The sequence below is a fragment of the Sander lucioperca genome, chromosome 6 (assembly GCF_008315115.2).
Source record: "Sander lucioperca isolate FBNREF2018 chromosome 6, SLUC_FBN_1.2, whole genome shotgun sequence".
Classification (NCBI taxonomy): domain Eukaryota; kingdom Metazoa; phylum Chordata; class Actinopteri; order Perciformes; family Percidae; genus Sander; species Sander lucioperca.
Genome location: NC_050178.1, coordinates 1071789 through 1092133, shown reverse-complemented (window position 1 = coordinate 1092133; position 20345 = coordinate 1071789). Strand labels below are relative to the sequence as shown.

The 20345-nt window shown below is 38.4% G+C and overlaps 3 protein-coding genes across 3 annotated transcripts; all 3 read left to right on the top strand.

Annotated features, from left to right (window-relative positions):
- LOC116050313 (odorant receptor 131-2-like) lies at nt 1-3317 on the top strand. The gene is made up of 2 exons (XM_031300289.2): nt 1-207; nt 2459-3317. Exons 1-2 carry the CDS (start codon nt 55-57, stop codon nt 3254-3256), a joined length of 951 nt encoding a protein of 316 aa, XP_031156149.2. The 5' UTR covers nt 1-54; the 3' UTR covers nt 3257-3317.
- Nucleotides 3318-6785: 3468 nt separating this feature from the next.
- LOC118495266 (odorant receptor 131-2-like) lies at nt 6786-11449 on the top strand. The gene is made up of 2 exons (XM_036002198.1): nt 6786-7002; nt 10655-11449. Exons 1-2 carry the CDS (start codon nt 6850-6852, stop codon nt 11447-11449), a joined length of 948 nt encoding a protein of 315 aa, XP_035858091.1. The 5' UTR covers nt 6786-6849.
- Nucleotides 11450-14206: 2757 nt separating this feature from the next.
- Nucleotides 14207-17082, top strand: LOC116050311 (odorant receptor 131-2-like). Its single transcript, XM_031300286.1, has 2 exons — nt 14207-14359; nt 16312-17082. Exons 1-2 carry the CDS (start codon nt 14207-14209, stop codon nt 17080-17082), a joined length of 924 nt encoding a protein of 307 aa, XP_031156146.1.
- The last annotated feature ends 3263 nt before the right edge of the window (nt 17083-20345 follow it).

Below are 20345 nucleotides of genomic sequence, written 5' to 3'. Positions count from 1 at the left end.
TAACTCTAACGTAACCAACAGTTGTCTGGTGAAACAGGTTTGGACAGTCGACTCATGAACCTCTCAAATACTGGCAGCAATTTCACAACAGCTGTGTATCGGGACACTTTAAACACAGCTATAATCAAGAATGTGATTACTGTGGTTCTCTGCCTCTCCATCAACTATGTCAACAGTACCCTGGTGTACACATTCTCAAAACATCAGGTCTGAGTCTCGTCTATTTCTAGAAATCTATTCAGCATGTATGTGTGTATGTACCAAGTTGAAATTCATTTCATCACTTCATAGGATTAAACAGTATGTTTTGATATATTCTAATATAATCAGTGCCTGAAATGGACTGGTACTCACTTTAGTATGGTGTTATATTTGTGCCTCATTCCTGAGCAAGCAATTGTTGCAAGAATTGTGGAGGTGATATCAAAGAAGGGGTCCTATGTTAACATGTAACTTGCCTTGTTAAGATGTGTTTGATTGAAATAGCTTTTGAATTCAGTAAATATGACCTCCAAATGCTGCAAATTCAGCAAATGACCATTTTCGGTTCTTTACAACCTATGAAATGTTTTGAAACTGTCGTGCATAATAATGTGGAACAGTGCATTTTGAGTTTTTTATTTAAAAAAAACTGTTTTCATTGGGTGGTTTGTTCAATGAAATTCAACTTATACCCTAACGGTTGGTGACTTGAAAATTATACTGACTGTCATTTGCATTGACTACTTAGGAAAATCTGTGTAAAATATAATTTGCATAATAATTTGGAACACAGTGTATATTTTTAGCACATTCATTACATTTTGAAAATAAATTATACACAAGCACAAAATATAAACAAACAAACAATAATTGTATTATCCATAATAACCTGCAATAATAACCCCTCTCACGCAGTTTACTCATATGTCCTCTCATATACTCTTGCTTGGTGCCCTGGCAAACGGCTGCTGCACACCTGTCATGTCTCTCTCAACCTCTCCACTCTGTGCACTCACTGCCCGCACACACTCACACACTGGCTTTCTCTTCAAAATGTAATGTATGTGCTTGCAAAATATATTTCTCTGTCACAGTTGCTGGTGAGCAAAAAAATGTCCATTTGTAATGAAATGCATTCAAAAATGAATTTGAAGTGATACACTTATAAGATATCAGGGATTGACAGTCCTTGGCAACCAGATTGAGTCAATTGGCATCCGTTTCATGGCCTCTGTTTGCCCCCTTTGGCAACCACCTGTTCAATATTAGTGTTTTTTTAAAATATATAAAAACTGAAAAACTGGAAATTCTTATTTCAAAAGAAGTCAATATTGTATTTGGTTGTCTCCGTAAAGCTTAAACACTACGTTTCAGCTGTTGTGCGACCACTTTCCACACACGCGTGTTCACGTTAACGGCACATTTTAAAATCCGGTGCTAATATGGCACCGGTGCCAGGTATCTACCGGACGGAATGGCAACAAGGATTTCGGTGCCTCATTATGGTGCCACCTAAATGTCTGCACTGCTCTCTGATGCTCTGAAACAGACGTTAAAGGTAACAGAATCCTGGCTGCACGTCACACTAGTAAACATTAATAACACGTTACACTTGGCAGCAGGTAACGTTAGCCTACCGTTAGCTACAGTAGTAACTGGATAACACGGTTAAAATGCTGACAGCTAAACGGTGTAAAACTGTGACTGTATTTCGCTGTAGAGGATTCCAACAACGGGACGTACAACTGTGATGGTGCTAAGGCTATGAGCTAATAGACACAAAGTAGCACCAGGATCTTTGCTAGCACGCACTTGGTCACTGCAGTTGTCGGAAAAACAACACAGACGGGACTAAAAGTTGTGTTTACTTAAAACTGGTAAACCTTGTGGTGCATTCAACGTTATTGTAAAATACCATTTTCTCATCTGTTTTTGTCATTTAACAGCAAGTTATTGGTGAAAGAAGTAATTATTGTTAAAAGTTATTATTACATTTTTAATAATGATTTAAATTTCCCCCTTTTTTGTGCTGATTTGAAAATTGATCCAATCTGTGACTCAAAACCGTTATCTGATCGGTGAGTTTTGTGATACGTTGCATTTGAGAGGGCTGGAAAATTATATTGCAAGCCATTTTCCATTGTTTCACTGTTAAAATGTGTGGTATAGTTACAGAAAAAAATAAATAGCTCCAAATATAGGCAGTTTAAAACATGGCAACCGTATTGTCAATTTCGACAATCAAAAGCTGATGCATGGTTGCCAAGCCTGGCAACCACTTTAAAAAGTTAGCCTTGAGCCCTGGATATGGTTATGAATAAAAATACATCCAAGACACATACAAGGATTATGTCATGCAACTGCTTAACTAGGCTACTAGGAGCTTTTTCGGTCCAATTCAGGCACTGAATATCATCAATGGTACAGTTTCTACTCTTTCCCTTTGTTTCCTAATCACTTGTGTCCTCCTCTGCAGGTTTTCAAAATGAACCCTCGCTACATCCTGTACATCCACCTGGTGATCAACGATATCATCCTGCTGAGTCTGTTTACTCTCGTTCAGGTGCTGAGTTACATCGTTTTCACTCTTAACGTCTCTCTATGTATCGTTCTGCTAACGATTGCTACATTTGCAAGTCTAAACAATCCCCTAACATTAGCAATTATGGCAGTAGAGTGTTACATCGCCATATGCTTCCCTCTCCACCACACCCAGATCTGTACAGTCAGGAAAACGTATGTTGTGATCGGCCTGATTTGGGCGATAAGTATACTCTCGATCCTACCGGATTTATTTGTGGCCTTGGCAACAGAATCTCTGGAATTCTTTCGTTCCAGAGTTTTTTGTCTCAGAGATACCGTTTTTAGAAACTCTAATCTGACAGTGAAGAGAGATGTTTCCAACTCAGTGTTTTTGGTCATTGTTTGGCTTACTCTTTTGTATACATACTTCAGGATCCTGTTCGCAGCAAAGGCAGCTGCCAAAGATGCCAAGAAAGCGAGAAACACTGTCCTCCTCCACGGCTTCCAGCTGCTGCTCTGTATGCTCACCTACGTTTATGATCTCGTAATGCAGGGTCTGACATACTTGTTCCCAAAAGAGGTGCTGGCCATTCGCTACATTGTTTCGATATTTATTCAGGTACTGCCTCGACTCATCAGTCCGGTTGTTTATGGGCTACGAGACAAGACATTCAGGAAGTACCTGAAAAGATATCTGCTCTGTACAACTTGTGCTAACACTCATCCACTAACAACTTTAAAGAGGGCATAAAGTCCTGTTTTTGAGTTGTTCATGCTATGCTTTTTTCATAATAAAAGGATATTTCAGATGTTTTGAAGTGTGATTGTATGAGCTACCTTTTTAATAGTTAGTGTTTTAGCAGTAGATGGCGGTTGGCACACCCTGAGTTTGGATAAGCAGGCAGGTTATAACAAAGTGTCCCTGGGCAGGATACCGAAACCCAAATTGATGTGAGTGTGAATGTTTATCCCTCCCCTCCTGATGAGATGGCACCTTGAACAGTAGGGCAGCAGCTACTCAGATGCAGATGAACGGTGCCAGCACCCGGAGGTCCACCTTTATTCACCGGCCAAACTCTTCCTGAATACTTGAGTCACGAGTGTTGAAATCTGTAACTTTCCTTCTTTAGGCTTTAGCTTAGCACAGCACTATTGAAAACATAAACAACACTGGCTTAGACACATCATCCTCCCCAGCACCGCCCTTTTGTCCAAATATGGTCAATTCTGGCACTAAAAATACCAAGATAGCGACCAGCAAAATGCAAACTGCTGGCCTCAAAACGGCAGTCAAGCCAACCACAAACACATATCAGGCACAAACCAATGGGTGAGCTAGAGGTCACGCCACGAACAGGCAAGTTTTTAACGTGCACAGCTAGTTTACACAATGTGAGGAAAAACCTGCTACTGTTACAGTATTGATACAGGGCTTCCTGTTTGAAAGTCGAAGCAGAAAAACATGTTTGTTGTTTTGTAGTTTTGTGGTGCCATGTAAATGATTTTGGTTGTGTTGTTGTCTGAGTTAAAGGCTATAAACAAGATTATTTTTGTACTTATGGGTAGGGTTGGGTACCGAACCCTGTACTTTTACCGGTACCGACCGAATCACATTAGTATTACCGAGTATTGGTTCACGTAAAATTAAACGGTGCCAAATTTTTGTACCTGACAGCGCGTAGCGCAAACTTATCTGTCTTCTCTGCATGTTGACAGAGAGGGGAGCTCCGACACACACACGCGCAGAGGTGCGGACGGAGCAAACTACGTCGCCTCTGCAGTTTTGTTGAAGTCACAGTGAGTCACGGCAATGCCGATAAAGTGGTTTCAAGTGTGGTTACAGTTTTTCTAAACCTCACGCAGACACCTTTCACTGTGATATGATATTAATGGCGAGCCGAAAGCAGTCGCGGTGCTGTTGACTTCCTGTGAGACAAGCAGGCACAACAGTGGTTTCTATGCCCGGGGCTCTGACTGACAGGCTGAGGTTCTAAGGCAAGGTAACTTTATTTCTATAGCACCTTTAAGCAACAAGGCAATTCAAATGATGAAAATAAAACAAGCTAGAAAAGAATAATATACAAATACAAGAATAAAAGTTGAATAATTATTCAATTTAATAGGTTGTAGGGACAGGTTTGGGAGGAGAGAGGGAGGAGTTGGATTTATATTTAATTTCTGTCAGTGAAAAATATTCTAAATAAATAACAATGTTCTAAGTAAATAGGATAAATAGATTTGGAATTGTTTTTACAACTGAAATAATTTTTTTGTAATTACAGAGGGAAAGTACCGAAAAAAGTACCGTTGGGTACCGGGAACCGAATTTCAGGTACCGTTATTGGTACTGATATTGGTTCAGATGCGAAAGGTACACAACCCTACTGATGGGAAGTCACGTTGTACAGATCACATCTGACAAATCAGTAATGTTATTTTATTGTGAATTCATCTAGAATTTACAACTTGGAAATAAAACTTATCATATCCACTAACGGCATGAAAAGTTTCAGGCCTACCCTAATGTTCACTTACTGATCATACACACACACACACACACACACACACACACACACACACACACACACACACACACACAATCCCATGACATTTACATTTAACTTCTATATATGGGTAATTTCAAAAGACATCTGACTAACTGTGCGATTGCCACATATGACCTTTGCCAAGGTGGGTACATATTTTTTCTTCTATTTTATTATCTGTGTATTAAGAGACAATATCTTGATTTTGATTGCACTATTACTTTGTGTGTGTATGGCTCATTTTGTACAGTAGACTTGAAAAAAGATGTTCTCTACTCTAGCATTAAACAATTTTAAAGTTTCTCATTAACATGGTTTGAAAGTATTTGTGTGCTCATATATATATATTATTTATGTTTATATATATATATATATATGTATATATATATATATATTATTTATATTTATCTTGACATGAATTCATTAGATCATCTATTTTTCTTCAGTCTAGCTTTAAATTGAGCCTCTGCTTAAAATTTACTTCATAAATGTCATGCATGTATTTTATAGATTCATATAATGTCTGATTGACAAAAAGGTTTATGGGATGTGCCTTCTTCAGCAGACTGTTTGATTGTCTTTGACCTATTAGGAAATCTCCAGGTGTTACTAATAAGCTCTATTATGGCTTTGTTCTGTGTCCCAGTAAGTTATGACAGTGTGAAAGTGAGTCAGCATGAACAAAACCAGGAACCTGAAACTGAAGCACTTATTATTTCTTGTATTATTTACACCTGTGTTTTTGTTTTACTGTAACATTTCAAAATGTCTCCTGTAAAAACGGACTGTTGCAGTTCAGAATTGGATTGATGAAAAATAGCAGGTTTATGTCAAGTATTTTATTTACTTTAATTAAGTTAGGTTCACAGCTTTTTTTATATCAGCTCAAAGGGTTTAATCAGTTTGTAAGGGAGACAAGGAGAATTAGAAATACTTTGATCTGTAACAGGACAATACTGAATCCAGAGTGTGAATGTAATTATGTGTCTTCACTAGGACTGCCCCCTCTCGGTCAACAAAAAATTATCTTCAGTGGATTAGTCCGTTTTTATGATATTTTCTCATGCTGAATGATTTAATACCAAGGCACTTATTAGTAGGGCTGGGTTAAAATAATTGTTAGTTTGGGTGATCTAAAATCTATTCAGAAAATCCAGAAATCGATATTTTAATATATGCCTTTTCAATGACTGTCAAGTTAGTCCTGTTAAGTAAACAATACTTCAAACAAACTTTTTGAGGGTCAGTTCTTAATGTAAACATTAACTGGTGCATTATCAAAAATATTTGAGGGTTGCTTCGTGCTTGTGTTTTTACAGCAGAAGTTTTCTGAGAATCTCTTTCATCAATTAAATCATTGGTGATGCCAGCTCTACTTATGAGCTCATCTCTGGTAGACAAAGATGTAAAGCTGTGACTTACATGATTCTTTGTGGACAAACTCAGTTTTATAGATCTGTCGATTAAATCAACTAATGGATTAGTGTTAATTAAAGTTAACTGCAAGCACACAAATGTAAATAACTAAACTAAAACTGAGTATTGTTGATAAATACACAGTGCAAGTGACATATATTCAAATTAAATTTACTCTTCATAGCCTATATGAGTCCAAATCTAATATTTTTTAATGTAACATTTTAAAGCTTTGTATTTATATGGGAAGCTTCTTTCCAGCTGTTGATTTGTGTCTGGCAAAGAACTCAACCTTCTGATCAAAAATAATCTTTTATTCTTTTCTCTTCAGCTGTAAAGTAACCAACAGTTTTCTGGTGAAACAGATTTGGACAGTCGACTCATGAACCTCTCAAATACTGGCAGCAATTTCACAACAGCTGTGTATCGGGACAATTTAACCACAGCTATAATCAAGAATGGGATTACTGTGGTTCTCTGCATCTCCATCAACTATGTCAACAGTACCCTGGTGTACACATTCTCAAAACATCAGGTCTGAGTCTCGTTTATTTCTAGAAATCCATTCAGCATGTATGTATCAAGTTGAAATTAATTTTATCCCTTCAAGCCCAGTTCAGACCAAAGATTTGTGAGCCAATCAACTCATAACACTGAGTGACTGAAGAGAATCAAAATCAGAAAAGGATTTATTGCTAAGTAGGTAACGCTTCAAGGAACTTGACTTGGTGTATGGTGCATACATAAATGTAATAAAGGAAATAAACAAAAAATGTAAAAGAAACGTTAACATCAACAAATACGTTAAAATATAACTGTTTTAACAATAATGAATGAAGAGAGGATGGATGGAGCGGGAGATTGGTCGGAGAATCGGCGCAGCGGGTGCGGTATTACACTCAATTTATCGCACCGTTGTGACGAAAAGAGAGCTGAGCCAGAAGGCAAAGCTCTCAATCTACCGGTCAGTTTTCGTTCCTACCCTCACCTATGGTCATGAAGGCTGGGTCATGACCGAAAGAACGAGATCCAGGGTACAAGCGGCCGAAATGGGTTTCCTCAGGAGGGTGGCTGGCGTCTCCCTTAGAGATAGGGTGAGAAGCTCAGTCATCCGTGAGGAGCTCAGAGTAGAGCCGCTGCTCCTTTGCGTCGAAAGGAGCCAGTTGAGGTGGTTCGGGCATCTGGTAAGGATGCCCCCTGGGCGCCTCCCTAGGGAGGTTTTCCAGGCACGTCCAGCTGGGAGGAGGCCTCGGGGAAGACCCAGGACTAGGTGGAGGGATTATATCTCCAACCTGGCCTGGGAACGCCTCGGGATCCCCCAGTCGGAGCTGGTTAATGTGGCTCGGGAAAGGGAAGTTTGGGGTCCCCTGCTGGAGCTGCTACCCCCGCGACCCGTTACCGGATAAGCGGAAGAAGATGGATGGAATGAAGAGAGGGAGTGGTGTAAGAACAAAGCGAATCAGAATCAGAGAAATCAAAGGTTTTCACTTTTTCATCACTACTAGAAATGCAACTGTAGCAAGTATCTGACTATCACTAATGTTATCCTCGTTCATATTTTAAAATGATAAAAATGATAAATCCAGCTACAAAAAAAGGATGTAAAGTTAGGACGAATGCACAGAGAGTCGTTGCTATGGAGACAGTGTCGGCGCTATGGTGGGGCATTCGAGGGCCGTGCCCCCCCTAGCGATCATTGATGCCCCTCCTACCACAGGCCATGGCGTGACAAAAAACTATCCTCATGACGACTGGTGGGGAAAAAGCTAAAAACTTCTCAGACGCTGGTGAATTGCTGCAAATGGAATTAAAAATTTGGCCTGTTCTTGAACATTGTAGGGAAACCTGATCTATAGACTACCTATATTAGTAATACCTTCCAAAACATCAGGCATTACGGCACTTGGGGACAACTTCGATATACTAGACCTATTTGATAAGATTTAACGTAGTTAAGTATATATTATAGGCTATCCAAACAAGCCATAGTGATAAAGTTGAAGATTATATATAATATTTATATAAAACACTTAGCTGTCTGACATTTCCCTCTGGAAACAGCCGGTTGCCCCCAGAGTGGCGAGGACCTGTATTTGGACCGGGATGGCACGGTTGGCAAGGTTGCCCTGTCTACTGGACCCAATTCAGTACATAAATCCAAGAGCTAGATAGATCTGCTACGTGGTGGCATGATATGAAAATAACAACAACAACAACAAAAAAATGAAATTAGCTAATGAAATAATAATAACAAAGAAAAACATATTTCGTTTTTTATCAACATTTCTGCTGTGTTGGAATATGTCGCCACTGCGTTAAAATATTCTCAAAACGGCAGTGCCCTCCCGCCGATGACCTAATGCCCCTCCAGTAGATCTACTCTGGCGAGGACTCTGTATGGAGATGATACTGCTTGTCGCATTGGTGTAAACTGGCAGGTTTCATAACGTTGCAGACCAGGGGCCTCATTTATAAAACTGTGCGTAGATTCTATTCTGAAAGATTTTGTCCGGCAAAAAGTCAGACTTTTCGTATGCAAAAACAAAATTCTGATTTATAACACCTTGCGCACTCTTCTTGTTGTAAATGCGGACGTGCGTTACCTTATGCGGTCGTGCACGAGCCTCAAGCTCCTCCCGAGGTCGTCCCATATTTGTCCTAATAAGGTCCATGTCAATCAATCAATGAATATTGCAGCCTTGTAAAGAAGCCCTTGATGACCAATCATGAAACGGAAAAATGGGGAAAAAACACGATTCAGTGATTGTGAGATCGAGGTGCTCCTAACAGAGGTAGAACATCAAAACAAAATCCTGTTTGGAGGCCTTAAATAGATTTATTTGTTGGATATAAATATCCATTTTATAATTCATAGATAGACCTCATGGATTTTTACAAAAACTAAATTAAAATTTAGAGTGTGCTCACTGCAGGCTGTGCGCTATGCATCCAGAGTACTTTATTAATGTGATATTTTGTGTTACCATCGGAGTTCACTAAAACCTTGTGAGCATTACGCACGATCACACGCATGGTCAAAATGTTGCGGAAAACTGGGCACATTTTTACGCATGGAAATTCTTTATAAATCCTGACTTTTGCGAGGAATGTTGCGACAACAAATTTCACCCTACTTCACACAACTTTTTCTTGCGTAACAGGTTTTATAAATGAGGCCACAGAACATTGACAGTAGTTGCAAGTTTCAACTTGTCTCAATATGACTCTTTGGATGAACTGGGCTTTAAGTTTGATTTATGATTCTGCATTAAATCTACCTCGTAGCCTGACGTGTACCTCCCAAAAAATATAACTAAACGTCACAGCGACGCAGACCACAACAAATGTGATTGGTCTGTTTGGCCGTGGCTTTGTAGCGTCACATATTTGCACTAAAGCTGCAAAGATTAATCAATTAATCGATTAGTTGTCAACTACTTAATTAATCGCCAAATATTTTGATAATCGATTAACTGGTTTGAGTCATTTATATGAAAAAAAAGTTTAAATTATCTGATTCCAGCTCATGTTCTAGTTTCTTCTCTCCTCTGTGACAGTAAACTGAATTTCTTTAAGTCGAGGACAGAATGAGACATTTGAGGAGGTCAGCTTAAGCTTTGGAAAATACTGATCGACATTTTTCACAATTTTCTGACATTTTATAGACCAAGCAACTAATCGATTAATCGGGAAAATAATCAACAGATTAATTGACAAAGAAAATAATTGTTAGTTGCAGCCCTATTTTGCACCTACTCATTCTCAGGTTCTCATTCTCCGTGAACAACATGGAATCAAGGAGAGGTTTAACTTTTCCTGCTACAGCTTTCCAACCATGGTCAGACTTGCAGGGGAGACACTTTGTCTCTCTGTCTCCACCGCCGGAGTCGGTGTTCGCTCCGAAGTCAATACCCATCACTCTCTCACTCGCTCTACCTCACACTCCCCACACACACACATCAGCTCTGCTATTCTCTTAAAGAGATACGCTAGATTGATGCAGACACACACCAAAGCAGAAGTATAAATCCTAACAACGGGGTAGGTCACTTACGAAGGCTACAGCATCGGTTCCGCAGAGAGCCAACATACAACCATTTTTATTCTAATACAATTATTCTAATACAATAATTGGTACAGTTTCTACTCTTTCTTAGTTTGCTAATCACTTGTGTCCTCCCCTGCAGGTTTTCAATGTGAACCCTCGCTACATCCTGTACATCCACCTGGTGATCAATGATATCATTCTGCTGAGCCTGTTTACCCTCCTTCAGGTCCTGAGTTACATTGTGTACACTCTTAATGTCTCTCTATGTATCGTTCTGCTAATGATTGCTACAATTGCAAGTCTACACAATCCTCTTACACTAGCATTTATGGCAGTAGAGTGTTACATCGCCGTATGCTTCCCTCTCCGCCACACCCAGATCTGTACGGTCAGGAAAACGTATGTTGTGATTGGCCTGATTTGGACGATAAGTATACTCTCGATCCTACCAGATTTGTTTGTGGCCTTGGCAACAGAATCCCTGGAATTCTTTCGTTCCAGAGTTTTTTGTCTCAGAGACAATGTTTTTAGAGACCCTAATCTGACATTGAAGAGAGATGTTTCCAACTCAGTGTTTATGGTCATTGTTTGGTTCACTCTATTCTATACATACTTCTGGATCCTGTTTGCAGCAAAGGCAGCTGCATCGGATGCCAAGAAAGCGAGGAACACTGTCCTCCTCCACGGCTTCCAGCTGCTACTTTGCATGCTCACCTACGTTTTTCATCTCATAATGCAGGGTCTGACATACTTGTTCCCAAACAAGGTGCTTGCCATTCGCTTCACTGTCTCGATATTTATTCAGGTACTGCCTCGACTCATCAGTCCAGTTGTTTATGGGCTACGAGACAAGACATTCAGGAATTATCTGAAAAGATATCTCTTCTGTACAACTAGTGCTACCACTCATCCAAAAACTTCAAAACGGCAGTGAAGCCAACAAACCAGCCACAGCCACAAACCAATGGGTGATTTAGAGGTCACGCCCAAACAGGCACATTTTCAACGGTCACAGCTAGTTTACACAATGTGAGGAAAAAGCTTTTGCTGTATTGATACAGGGTTTTCTACTTGACAGTCAAAGCAGAAACAAAAAGCTTTTTGTTTTGTAGTTTTGTGCCGACATATTATAATGATTGTGGTTGTATTGTTGTCTGAGTTACAGGTGTAAATAAGATTATATTTAGTCTTACAGCTTGTCACTTTGTACGAAAGCATCTGCTAAATCAATGTACAGTAATGTCATTTTATTGTAATTTTAGCTAGAATTTACAACTTGGATACAAACAAAACTTATGAGGCATACTGCACCAACTGCATGAAAAGTTTCAGGCCTTCCCCAATGTTCACTTACTGATGACACACACCACACACACACATACACAGCCTGGTCTTGATCCCATGACAATTGCATTTAACTTCTGTATACACACACACACACACACACACACACACACACACACTATAACTACTATATAATAAGTAATTTTAAAAGGCATCTGACTTACTCTGCGATTGCCACATATGACCTTTGCCAAGGTGGGTACATATATTTTTCTGTGTTAATATCTGTGTATTAAGGGATAATATCTTGATCTTTATTTTACTTTTATTTTGTGTATGGCTCATTTTGTACATTAAGAACAAAGTTCTCTCTAGAATTAAAAAAGTATTTGGAAAAAAAAATGTTTTAATATCTCTTATTAACATGGTTTGAATCTTGCTCTCTCGATGGATTCGAAATGCAAATTATTTGTGTGCTTAAATATATATATTATTTATAATTTTCAAAAACTGTCAACTGTTTCTGTTTTGGTGCTCAATGAATAACAGCAAATGTACAGAGAATATTCTTTTCACAGCAGACGTTCTCATTTCAAGTCATTTTTTATGATTTCATGTATAATCACATCTCTGGTAAAAGCAAAGATTTAAAGTTGTGTTTTTGCATTATTCTTTGAGGAGAAACTCAGTTTTTACAGATCTGTCGATTAAATCAACTAATTGATAAGTCAACAAAATCATACGAGTGTTAGTCGATTAAGAATTTCTTTAATCAAGGACCAGTGTTGGGCAAGTTACTTCCAAAATGTAATACATTATAGATTACTAGTTACTGTCATTTGAGAGTAATTAGTTATATTACAATATTACTGTCTCTGAATTGTAATGCGTTACACTACTTTTGCATTACTTTTGAGTTACTTTTACCAAAATAACAGGGGAAATTTGATTTGGCAGCTAGCTTGTGAATCCACTTTAATACATCATAGATTATTCATATTTTGTATAATTAATATAAATATGCAAAGTAACTAAAGCTATAAAAAATAGATAAGTAAAACGTATAATAGGCAATTCGGAGAAAATGAAAATACTCAATTAAAAGTATGGCATTGTTGTAAAATGTTTGTTTATAGCACTTGAATAAGAAATTCATGTTGTTTAGTTTAAAACACTCTAAAGGAAATGTTCAATTATAGTGTGATTAAAACTCACTATTTACATTATTTACAGTACTTGATTTACAGCTGATTTGTGAAAAGGTAGCCTGCACAACCTTATTGAACAGTAATTTAGTATTACAGCGAACCGTCACAGGAAGTGCTTTTTATTTTGAAGTAAGCTACACGGAAGTTGTCTGTTGTGTAGCCTACTCTTGCTAGCTTACTGAGATGCAACCTTATATACAGTCTATGGATGCAACATGTCCGTCAGGCTCAAGTTGTTCACTTTCTTGTTTGTAAAACTGCAACATATTGAACAGTAAATGGTCACAGTAAAAGACAAGCGCTTTTGGTCGTCATTCGAAGCCATTCCACTACTACTAGTTACTCTCTACGGCTGATAAAATGCAATGATATTTACGTGTAGCAAGCCTCAACATTAATTCCCGACATGTTTATATCTGTCAGCCGCTGACGTACCGTCACCTGTTGGGACATACATGCTGTCCGTACCGTCTCTGGTTCTGGCTCTGACCACGGGAACAGAAACAGGACAGCTCACTTCAACGCAGTGTAATAACTCCTGAAAATAATATCCATCTCGCAAATGTATTTGTCTCTGCAGTCATCTCAACCATCGAATACAGCGACAGGAAAATAATACGGCTTTTTTTTTTCCTGTGAAGAAATGTGTCGCGGTGTTGGTGAATTCTTAAAAAAAACGCACCACTAAATGTTGCGTTAAAATGCATTGTAACTCGCGTTATTGAGACTGTAACGAGTATAATATTACCGAAATTTAATTAGTAATGCGTTATATTACTGCGTTACAGCAAAAAGGAATACATTACTGTAATTGCGTTACTCCCAACACTGTCAAGGACAGACTTAGTCATCACATTGCTTTATGGTGGTTTTTGTGTAAATGTCAGTAATAAATTTAACTAAATATCAAAATAAAAATAACTAAAATTGTGTATTGTTGATGAATACACAGTAACGTGACAGTTCATGATTACATTCAAATTGAATTGACTTTTATGTCTGATTCGAATCCAAATCTAATAATGTTTTTCATTTAGCATTGTAAAGCTTTGTATTTATGAGAGAAGCTTCTTTCAAGATGGTGATTTGTGTCTGGCAAAGAACTCGACCTTCTGATCAATAATATTCTATCATTTTGTTCTCTTTAACTCTAACGTAACCAACAGTTGTCTGGTGAAACAGGTTTGGACAGTCGACTCATGAACCTCTCAAATACTGGGAGCAATTTCACAACAGCTGTGTATCGGGACACTTTAAACACAGCTATAATCAAGAATGTGATTACTGTGGTTCTCTGCATCTCCATCAACTATGTCAACAGTACCCTGGTGTACACATTCACAAAACATCAGGTCTGAGTCTCATCTATTTCTAGAAATCCATTCAACATGTATGCATGTGTGTACCAAGTTGAAAATCATTACATCACTTCTTAGGATTAAACAGTATGTTTTGGTATATTCTAATATAATCAGTGCCTGACAGACTGGTACTCACTTTAGATTTTTGTTTACAAGTATGGTGTTATATTTGTGCTTCATTCCTGAGCGAGGAGTTGTGTATTTTGAGTACAGACAAATATTTCTGGCAAGCACATGCATTACATTTTGAAAATAAATAGTTAACAAGCAAAAAAGTATTTTGTTTGAGCAAACAAAAATATATTCTGTGCTCAATAATTGTATTTGCATGTTTGCTATTGTCCATAATAACCTGCAATAATAACCCCTCTCATGCAGTTTACTCATATGTCCTCATATACTCTTGCTTGGTTTGCTGGCAAACCGCTGCTGCCTTTCCACTCTATGCACGCTCAACTCTGGCCGCACAAACTCACACACTGGCTTTCTCTTCAAAATGTAATGTATATGCTTGCAAAATATATTTCTCTGTCACAATCGCTGGTGAGCAAAAAAATGTCCATTTGTAATGAAATGCATTCAAAAATGAATTTGAAGTGATACACTTATAATATATCAGGGATCAACAGTAACGGTTGCCCTTGGCAACCAGATTGAGTCAATTGGCAACTGTTTCATGACCTCTGGTTGCCCCCTTTGTCAACCACCTGTTCAATATTTGTGTTTTTTTTAAATACATAAAAACAAATCAAAACCTACAAAACTGGAAATTCTTATTTCAAAAGAAGTCAATATTGTATTTGATTGTCTCCGTAAAGTTTAAACACAAGTTCATGCGCAACACAACATTTCAGCTGTTGTGTGACCGTTTTCCACAAATGTGTGTTTGCCGTAAAAAGATACAGGCAACACAATTTTCTTTTCACGTTAACGGCACATTTTAAAATCCGGTGCTAATATGGCACCGGTGCCCGGTATCTACCGGGCGGAATAGCAACAAGGATTTCAGTGCCTCATTACGGTGCCACCTAAATGTCTGCGCTGCTCTCTGATGCTCTGAAACAGACGTTGAAGGTAACAGAATCCTCGCTGCATGTCACGCTAGTAAACATTAATAACATGTTACACTTGGCAGCAGGTAACATTAGCCTACTGTTAGCTACAGTAGTAACTGGATAACACGGTTAAAATGCAGACAGCTAAACGGTGTAAAAGTGTGACTGTATTTCACTGTAGAGGATTCCAATAGCGGGATGTACAACCGTGATATTGCTAAGGCTATGAGCTAATAGACACAAAGTAGCACCAGGATCTTTGCTAGCCAAGCTGCCAAGTGTAATATGTTATTAATGTTGGTCATTGCAGAACTGGTAAACCTTGTGGTGCATTCAACGTTATTGTAAAATATCATTTTCTCAACTGTTTTTGTCGTTTAACAGCAAGTTATTGGTGAAAGAATTAATTATTGTTAAAAGTTATTATTACATTTTTAATAGTCATTTAAATTTCCCCCTTTTTTGTGATGATTTGAAAATTTATCCGATCTGTGACTCAAAACTGTTATCTGATCGGTGAGTTTGGTGATATGTTGCATTTGAGAGGGCTGGAAAATTATATTGCATTTATATTCTCTCATTGTTTCACTATTGAAATGTGTGGTAGTTACTAAAAAAAATGAATAGCTCCAAATATAGGCAGTTTAAAACATGGCAACCGTATTGTCAATTTCGACAACCAAAAGCTGATGCCTGGTTGCCAAGCCTGGCAACCACTTTAAAAAGTTAGCCTTGAGCCCTGGATATGGTTATGAATAAAAATACATCCAAGACAAATGCAAGGATTATGTCATGGAACTGCTAAACTATTCAGGCAGTGAAAATCATCAGTGGTACAGTTTCTACTCTTTCCCTTTGTTTCCTAATCACTTGTGTCCTCCCCTGCAGGTTTTCAAAATGAACCCTCGCTACATCCTGTACATCCACCTGGTGATCAACGATATCATCCTGCTGAGTCTGTTTACTCTCGTTCAGGTGCTGAGTTACATCGTTTTCACTCTTAACGTCTCTCTATGTATCGTTCTGCTAATGATTGCTACATTTGCAAGTCTAAACAATCCCCTAACATTAGCAATTATGGCAGTAGAGTGTTACATTGCCATACGCTTCCCTCTCCGTCACACCCAGATCTGTACCTTCAGGAAAACGTATGTTGTGATCAGTCTGATTTGGGCGATAAGTATACTCTCGATCCTACCAGATTTATTTGTGGCCTTGGCAACAGAATCCCTGGAATTCTTTCGTTCTAGAGTTTATTGTCTCAGAGACACTGTTTTTAGAAACTCTAATCTGACAGTGAAGAGAGATGTTTCCAACTTAGTATTTTTGGTCATTGTTTGGCTCACTCTATTCTATACATACTTCAGGATCCTGTTCGCAGCAAAGGCAGCTGCCAAAGATGCCAAGAAAGCGAGAAACACTGTCCTCCTCCACGGCTTCCAGCTGCTGCTCTGTATGCTCACCTACGTTTATGATCTCATGCTACAGGGTCTGACATACTTGTTACCAAAAGAGGTGCTGGCCATTCGCTACACTGTCGCAATATTTATTCAGGTACTGCCTCGACTCATCAGTCCAGTTGTTTATGGGCTACGAGACAAGACATTCAGGAAGTACCTGAAAAGATATCTGCTCTGTACAACCAGGGCCGCCGTATAGGGGGGAAAAGTTAGGACAATTCCAAGGGCCCATGATTGACAGGGTCCCAAAAAATAGGTAAAAACTAACATAAAATTACTAAACCATCATCATTCAGTATATATATTTCAAATATATATATTGTTTTTACTTGTTTTTAAGTTAAATATCCCCATTGACCTAAAAGTAAACATCCATATTGACCGACCTCCCCCCTGTATCTGCATGAAATGTTTTGGTCCTGCCTTAGCGCACTCTGATGGTGTTTAGTTGCAGTCAGTAGATGCGCCAGAACTACAGTGACCACAATGTTACCAAGTAAAGTTAAATCAAAATCTGGTTTTCAAAAAAGGAAAGAGAGAAAAGAGAGAGAGGAAAGACAAAGGAAAGGGTGTCAAACTGTAACCAAGTTTTTCACCAAGAAAGGTGGGTAGCCTATAGTCTGTGAGTGGTATTAACCTGTTGGCTTAATGTCCATAGTGAAATAAGCTAGCTAGCTAGCTATAGACTAGTGTTAGCCGACATTTAATCACCATTTAATCAGTGCAGGGAAACGTTTAGCAAGATAATCATATTAAATCATTGTCCCTGCCCCTTATAGCAGACTTAACAACAGATGAGCAGCACCCCAGTCTCCCCCTAACTGTGCCCCTCCCTGTCCCAGTGAAGAAGGTGAGCAACATTGTGTTCAATGAAATGCCAGTTAGCATCATTGCAGGGAGTCTGTGGGGATTTCTCTGTCCCTCTTGCTCTTTTTACCATTACAAAAAAGAAAATGAAATATTTATTAATGACAGAAATTCACATTAATAACAATTATTTTCTCACATAATGATAATTATGAAATAAAATTAAAAAAAACAACAACCTACTGTCTGTAATGGATGCTGGACAGTTGGAAACAGTGAGTAGCTTACCTAAGCCTGCATGTAAGATAAAGACAATATTAACTGTATTGAACTACAAGAAGCAAGACAGTTGCAAGCCTTTAATTAGAGGTATGTAAAGCTTTTGATGGGACAGTAGAGATGTGGTGACAACAGCTGCGCGGAGGGGGCCCAATTTGATTTTTTGTCATGGGGCCCAAAATCCTGGCGGCGCCCCTGTGTAAAACTAGTGCTAACACTCATCCACTAACAACTCTAAAAAGGGCATAAAGTCCTGTTTTCGAGTTGTTCATGCTATGCTTACACTGTTTCATAATAAAGGGATAGTTCAGATGTTTTGAAGTGTGATTGTATGAGCTACCTTTTTAATAGTTACTTAGCAGTAGATGGCGGTTGGCACACCCCCAGTTTAGAGAAGCAGGCAGGTTATAACAAAGTGTCCCTTGAAAGGACACTGAACCCCAAATTAATGTGAGTGTGTGTGATTGTGAATGTTTATCCCTCCTCTCCTGATGAGATGGCACCTTGCATAGTAGGGCAGCAGCTACTCGGATGAATGCAGATGAACGGTGCCAGAGCCCGGAGGTCCACGTTTATTCACCGGCAAAACTCTTCCTGAATACTTGTGTCACAAGTGTTGAAAATCTGTAACTTTCCTTCTTTAGCCTTTAGCTTAGTGCAGCACAATTGAAACCATAAACAACACTGGCTTAGAGACATCATCCTCTCCAGCTCCACCCTTTTGTCCAAATATGCTAAATTCTGGCACAAAAAATACCAAGATGGCGACCATCAAAATGCAAACTAAATAATAACTAAATAATTCCTTCGTTAATAATTCGTTACAAAGAACTCTGTCTCTTTCTCTCCCTGACCCTGTCTTTCTGCTTGAGCAGCACTGGTTGAAGCCTGAAAATATTGTAAACAAATTAATAACATAACTAATTACACTGGTCGGACGGTTCAGCTCTGTTTGAGACTGATACCTCCGATTCAGGCTGGTCCTCATCATCAACAGGTGCCTTTTTCAGTCGCGGAAAATACTTTTCAATACTCATCTGGAATGAAGCAGCAAACATTCAGTGTAAGAGTAAAAAAATTATATAACATTGTTATAATAAGTTTATTTGATTCACAGCTGCTACATATAGTGTTTTGACCTCGACAACCCAACTGCATTTTACCGCAAACTTGCGACTAGTAAACTTTCTAAAGAAGGCGCAATCGCTTGTTTGCTAAGGGTCAGGTCGGGACTCATTAACACACTGACAACATTGTTTTCAGAGTATAAAATATTTTTCTAGCACTTTTTAATGTGTGATTGTGTGAAGGTGTTCACGAGATACCAACCTTTCGGGAAGGGCTGTGTGTGTGTGTGTGTTTATGTGAGAGAGATGTGTGAGTGTCAGAGGGAGAGCAGGGAAAGGAAATGCAGCAGAACGAATACTCTGCGTGTTTTAAATAACGTAAAAAAAAAAATAATAATGAAACACAATTTGTGGTGGCCGGTGTTGATTCTTTGGCGCACCGCCACAAATTCGTCTATGTGTGGGAAACACTGCAAATCATTGTACAGTAATGTTATTTTATTGTGAATGCAGGCCTACCCTAATGTTCACTTACTGATCTCACACACTCACACACACACACACTTTATCACACACACACACACACACACACACACACACACAATCCCATGACATTTGCATTTAACTTCTATATATAGGTCATTTCAAAAGACATCTGTATAACTGTGCGATTGCCACATATGATCGTTGCCAAGGTGGGTACATATTCTTTCTTCAATTTTATTATCTGTGTATTATGAGACAATATCTTGATTTTGATTGCACTATTACTTTGTGTGTGTATGGCTCATTTTGTACAGTAGACTTGAAAAAAGATGTTCTCTACTCTAAAATTAAACAATTTGTTTCTCATTAACATGGTTTGATCTTGCTTACTTGATGGCTTCAAAACTAAAGTATTTGTGTGCTCATACATATATATATATATTTCAGTTAGATCCAGCATTAATTTTAATCGTCACATTTGTATTGCTGCTTAAAATTTACTTCATAAATGTCATGCATGTATTTTATAGATTCATATAATGTCTGATTGACAAAAAGGTTTATGGGATGTGCCTTCTTCAGCAGACTGTTTGACTGTCTTTGACCTATTAGGAAAACTCCAGGTGTTACTAATAACCTCTATTATGGCTTTGTTCTGTGTCCCAGTAAGTTATGACAGTGTGAAAGTGAGTCAGCATGAACAAAACCAGGAACCTGAAACTGAAGTACTTATTATTTCATGTATTATTTACACCTGTGTTTTTTGTTTTACTGTAACATTTCAAAATGTCTCCTGTAAAAATGGACTATTGTAGTTCAGATT

Bases quoted from the DNA above. Each gene is read 5' to 3' on its own strand.
- LOC116050313 (XM_031300289.2), top strand. From the start codon at position 55: ATGAACCTCTCAAATACTGGCAGCAATTTCACAACAGCTGTGTATCGG. The intron at 208-2,458 runs GTCTGAGTCTCG...CCTCCTCTGCAG, and splicing joins ACACATTCTCAAAACATCAG to GTTTTCAAAATGAACCCTCG.
- LOC118495266 (XM_036002198.1), top strand. From the start codon at position 6,850: ATGAACCTCTCAAATACTGGCAGCAATTTCACAACAGCTGTGTATCGG. The intron at 7,003-10,654 runs GTCTGAGTCTCG...CCTCCCCTGCAG, and splicing joins ACACATTCTCAAAACATCAG to GTTTTCAATGTGAACCCTCG.
- LOC116050311 (XM_031300286.1), top strand. From the start codon at position 14,207: ATGAACCTCTCAAATACTGGGAGCAATTTCACAACAGCTGTGTATCGG. The intron at 14,360-16,311 runs GTCTGAGTCTCA...CCTCCCCTGCAG, and splicing joins ACACATTCACAAAACATCAG to GTTTTCAAAATGAACCCTCG.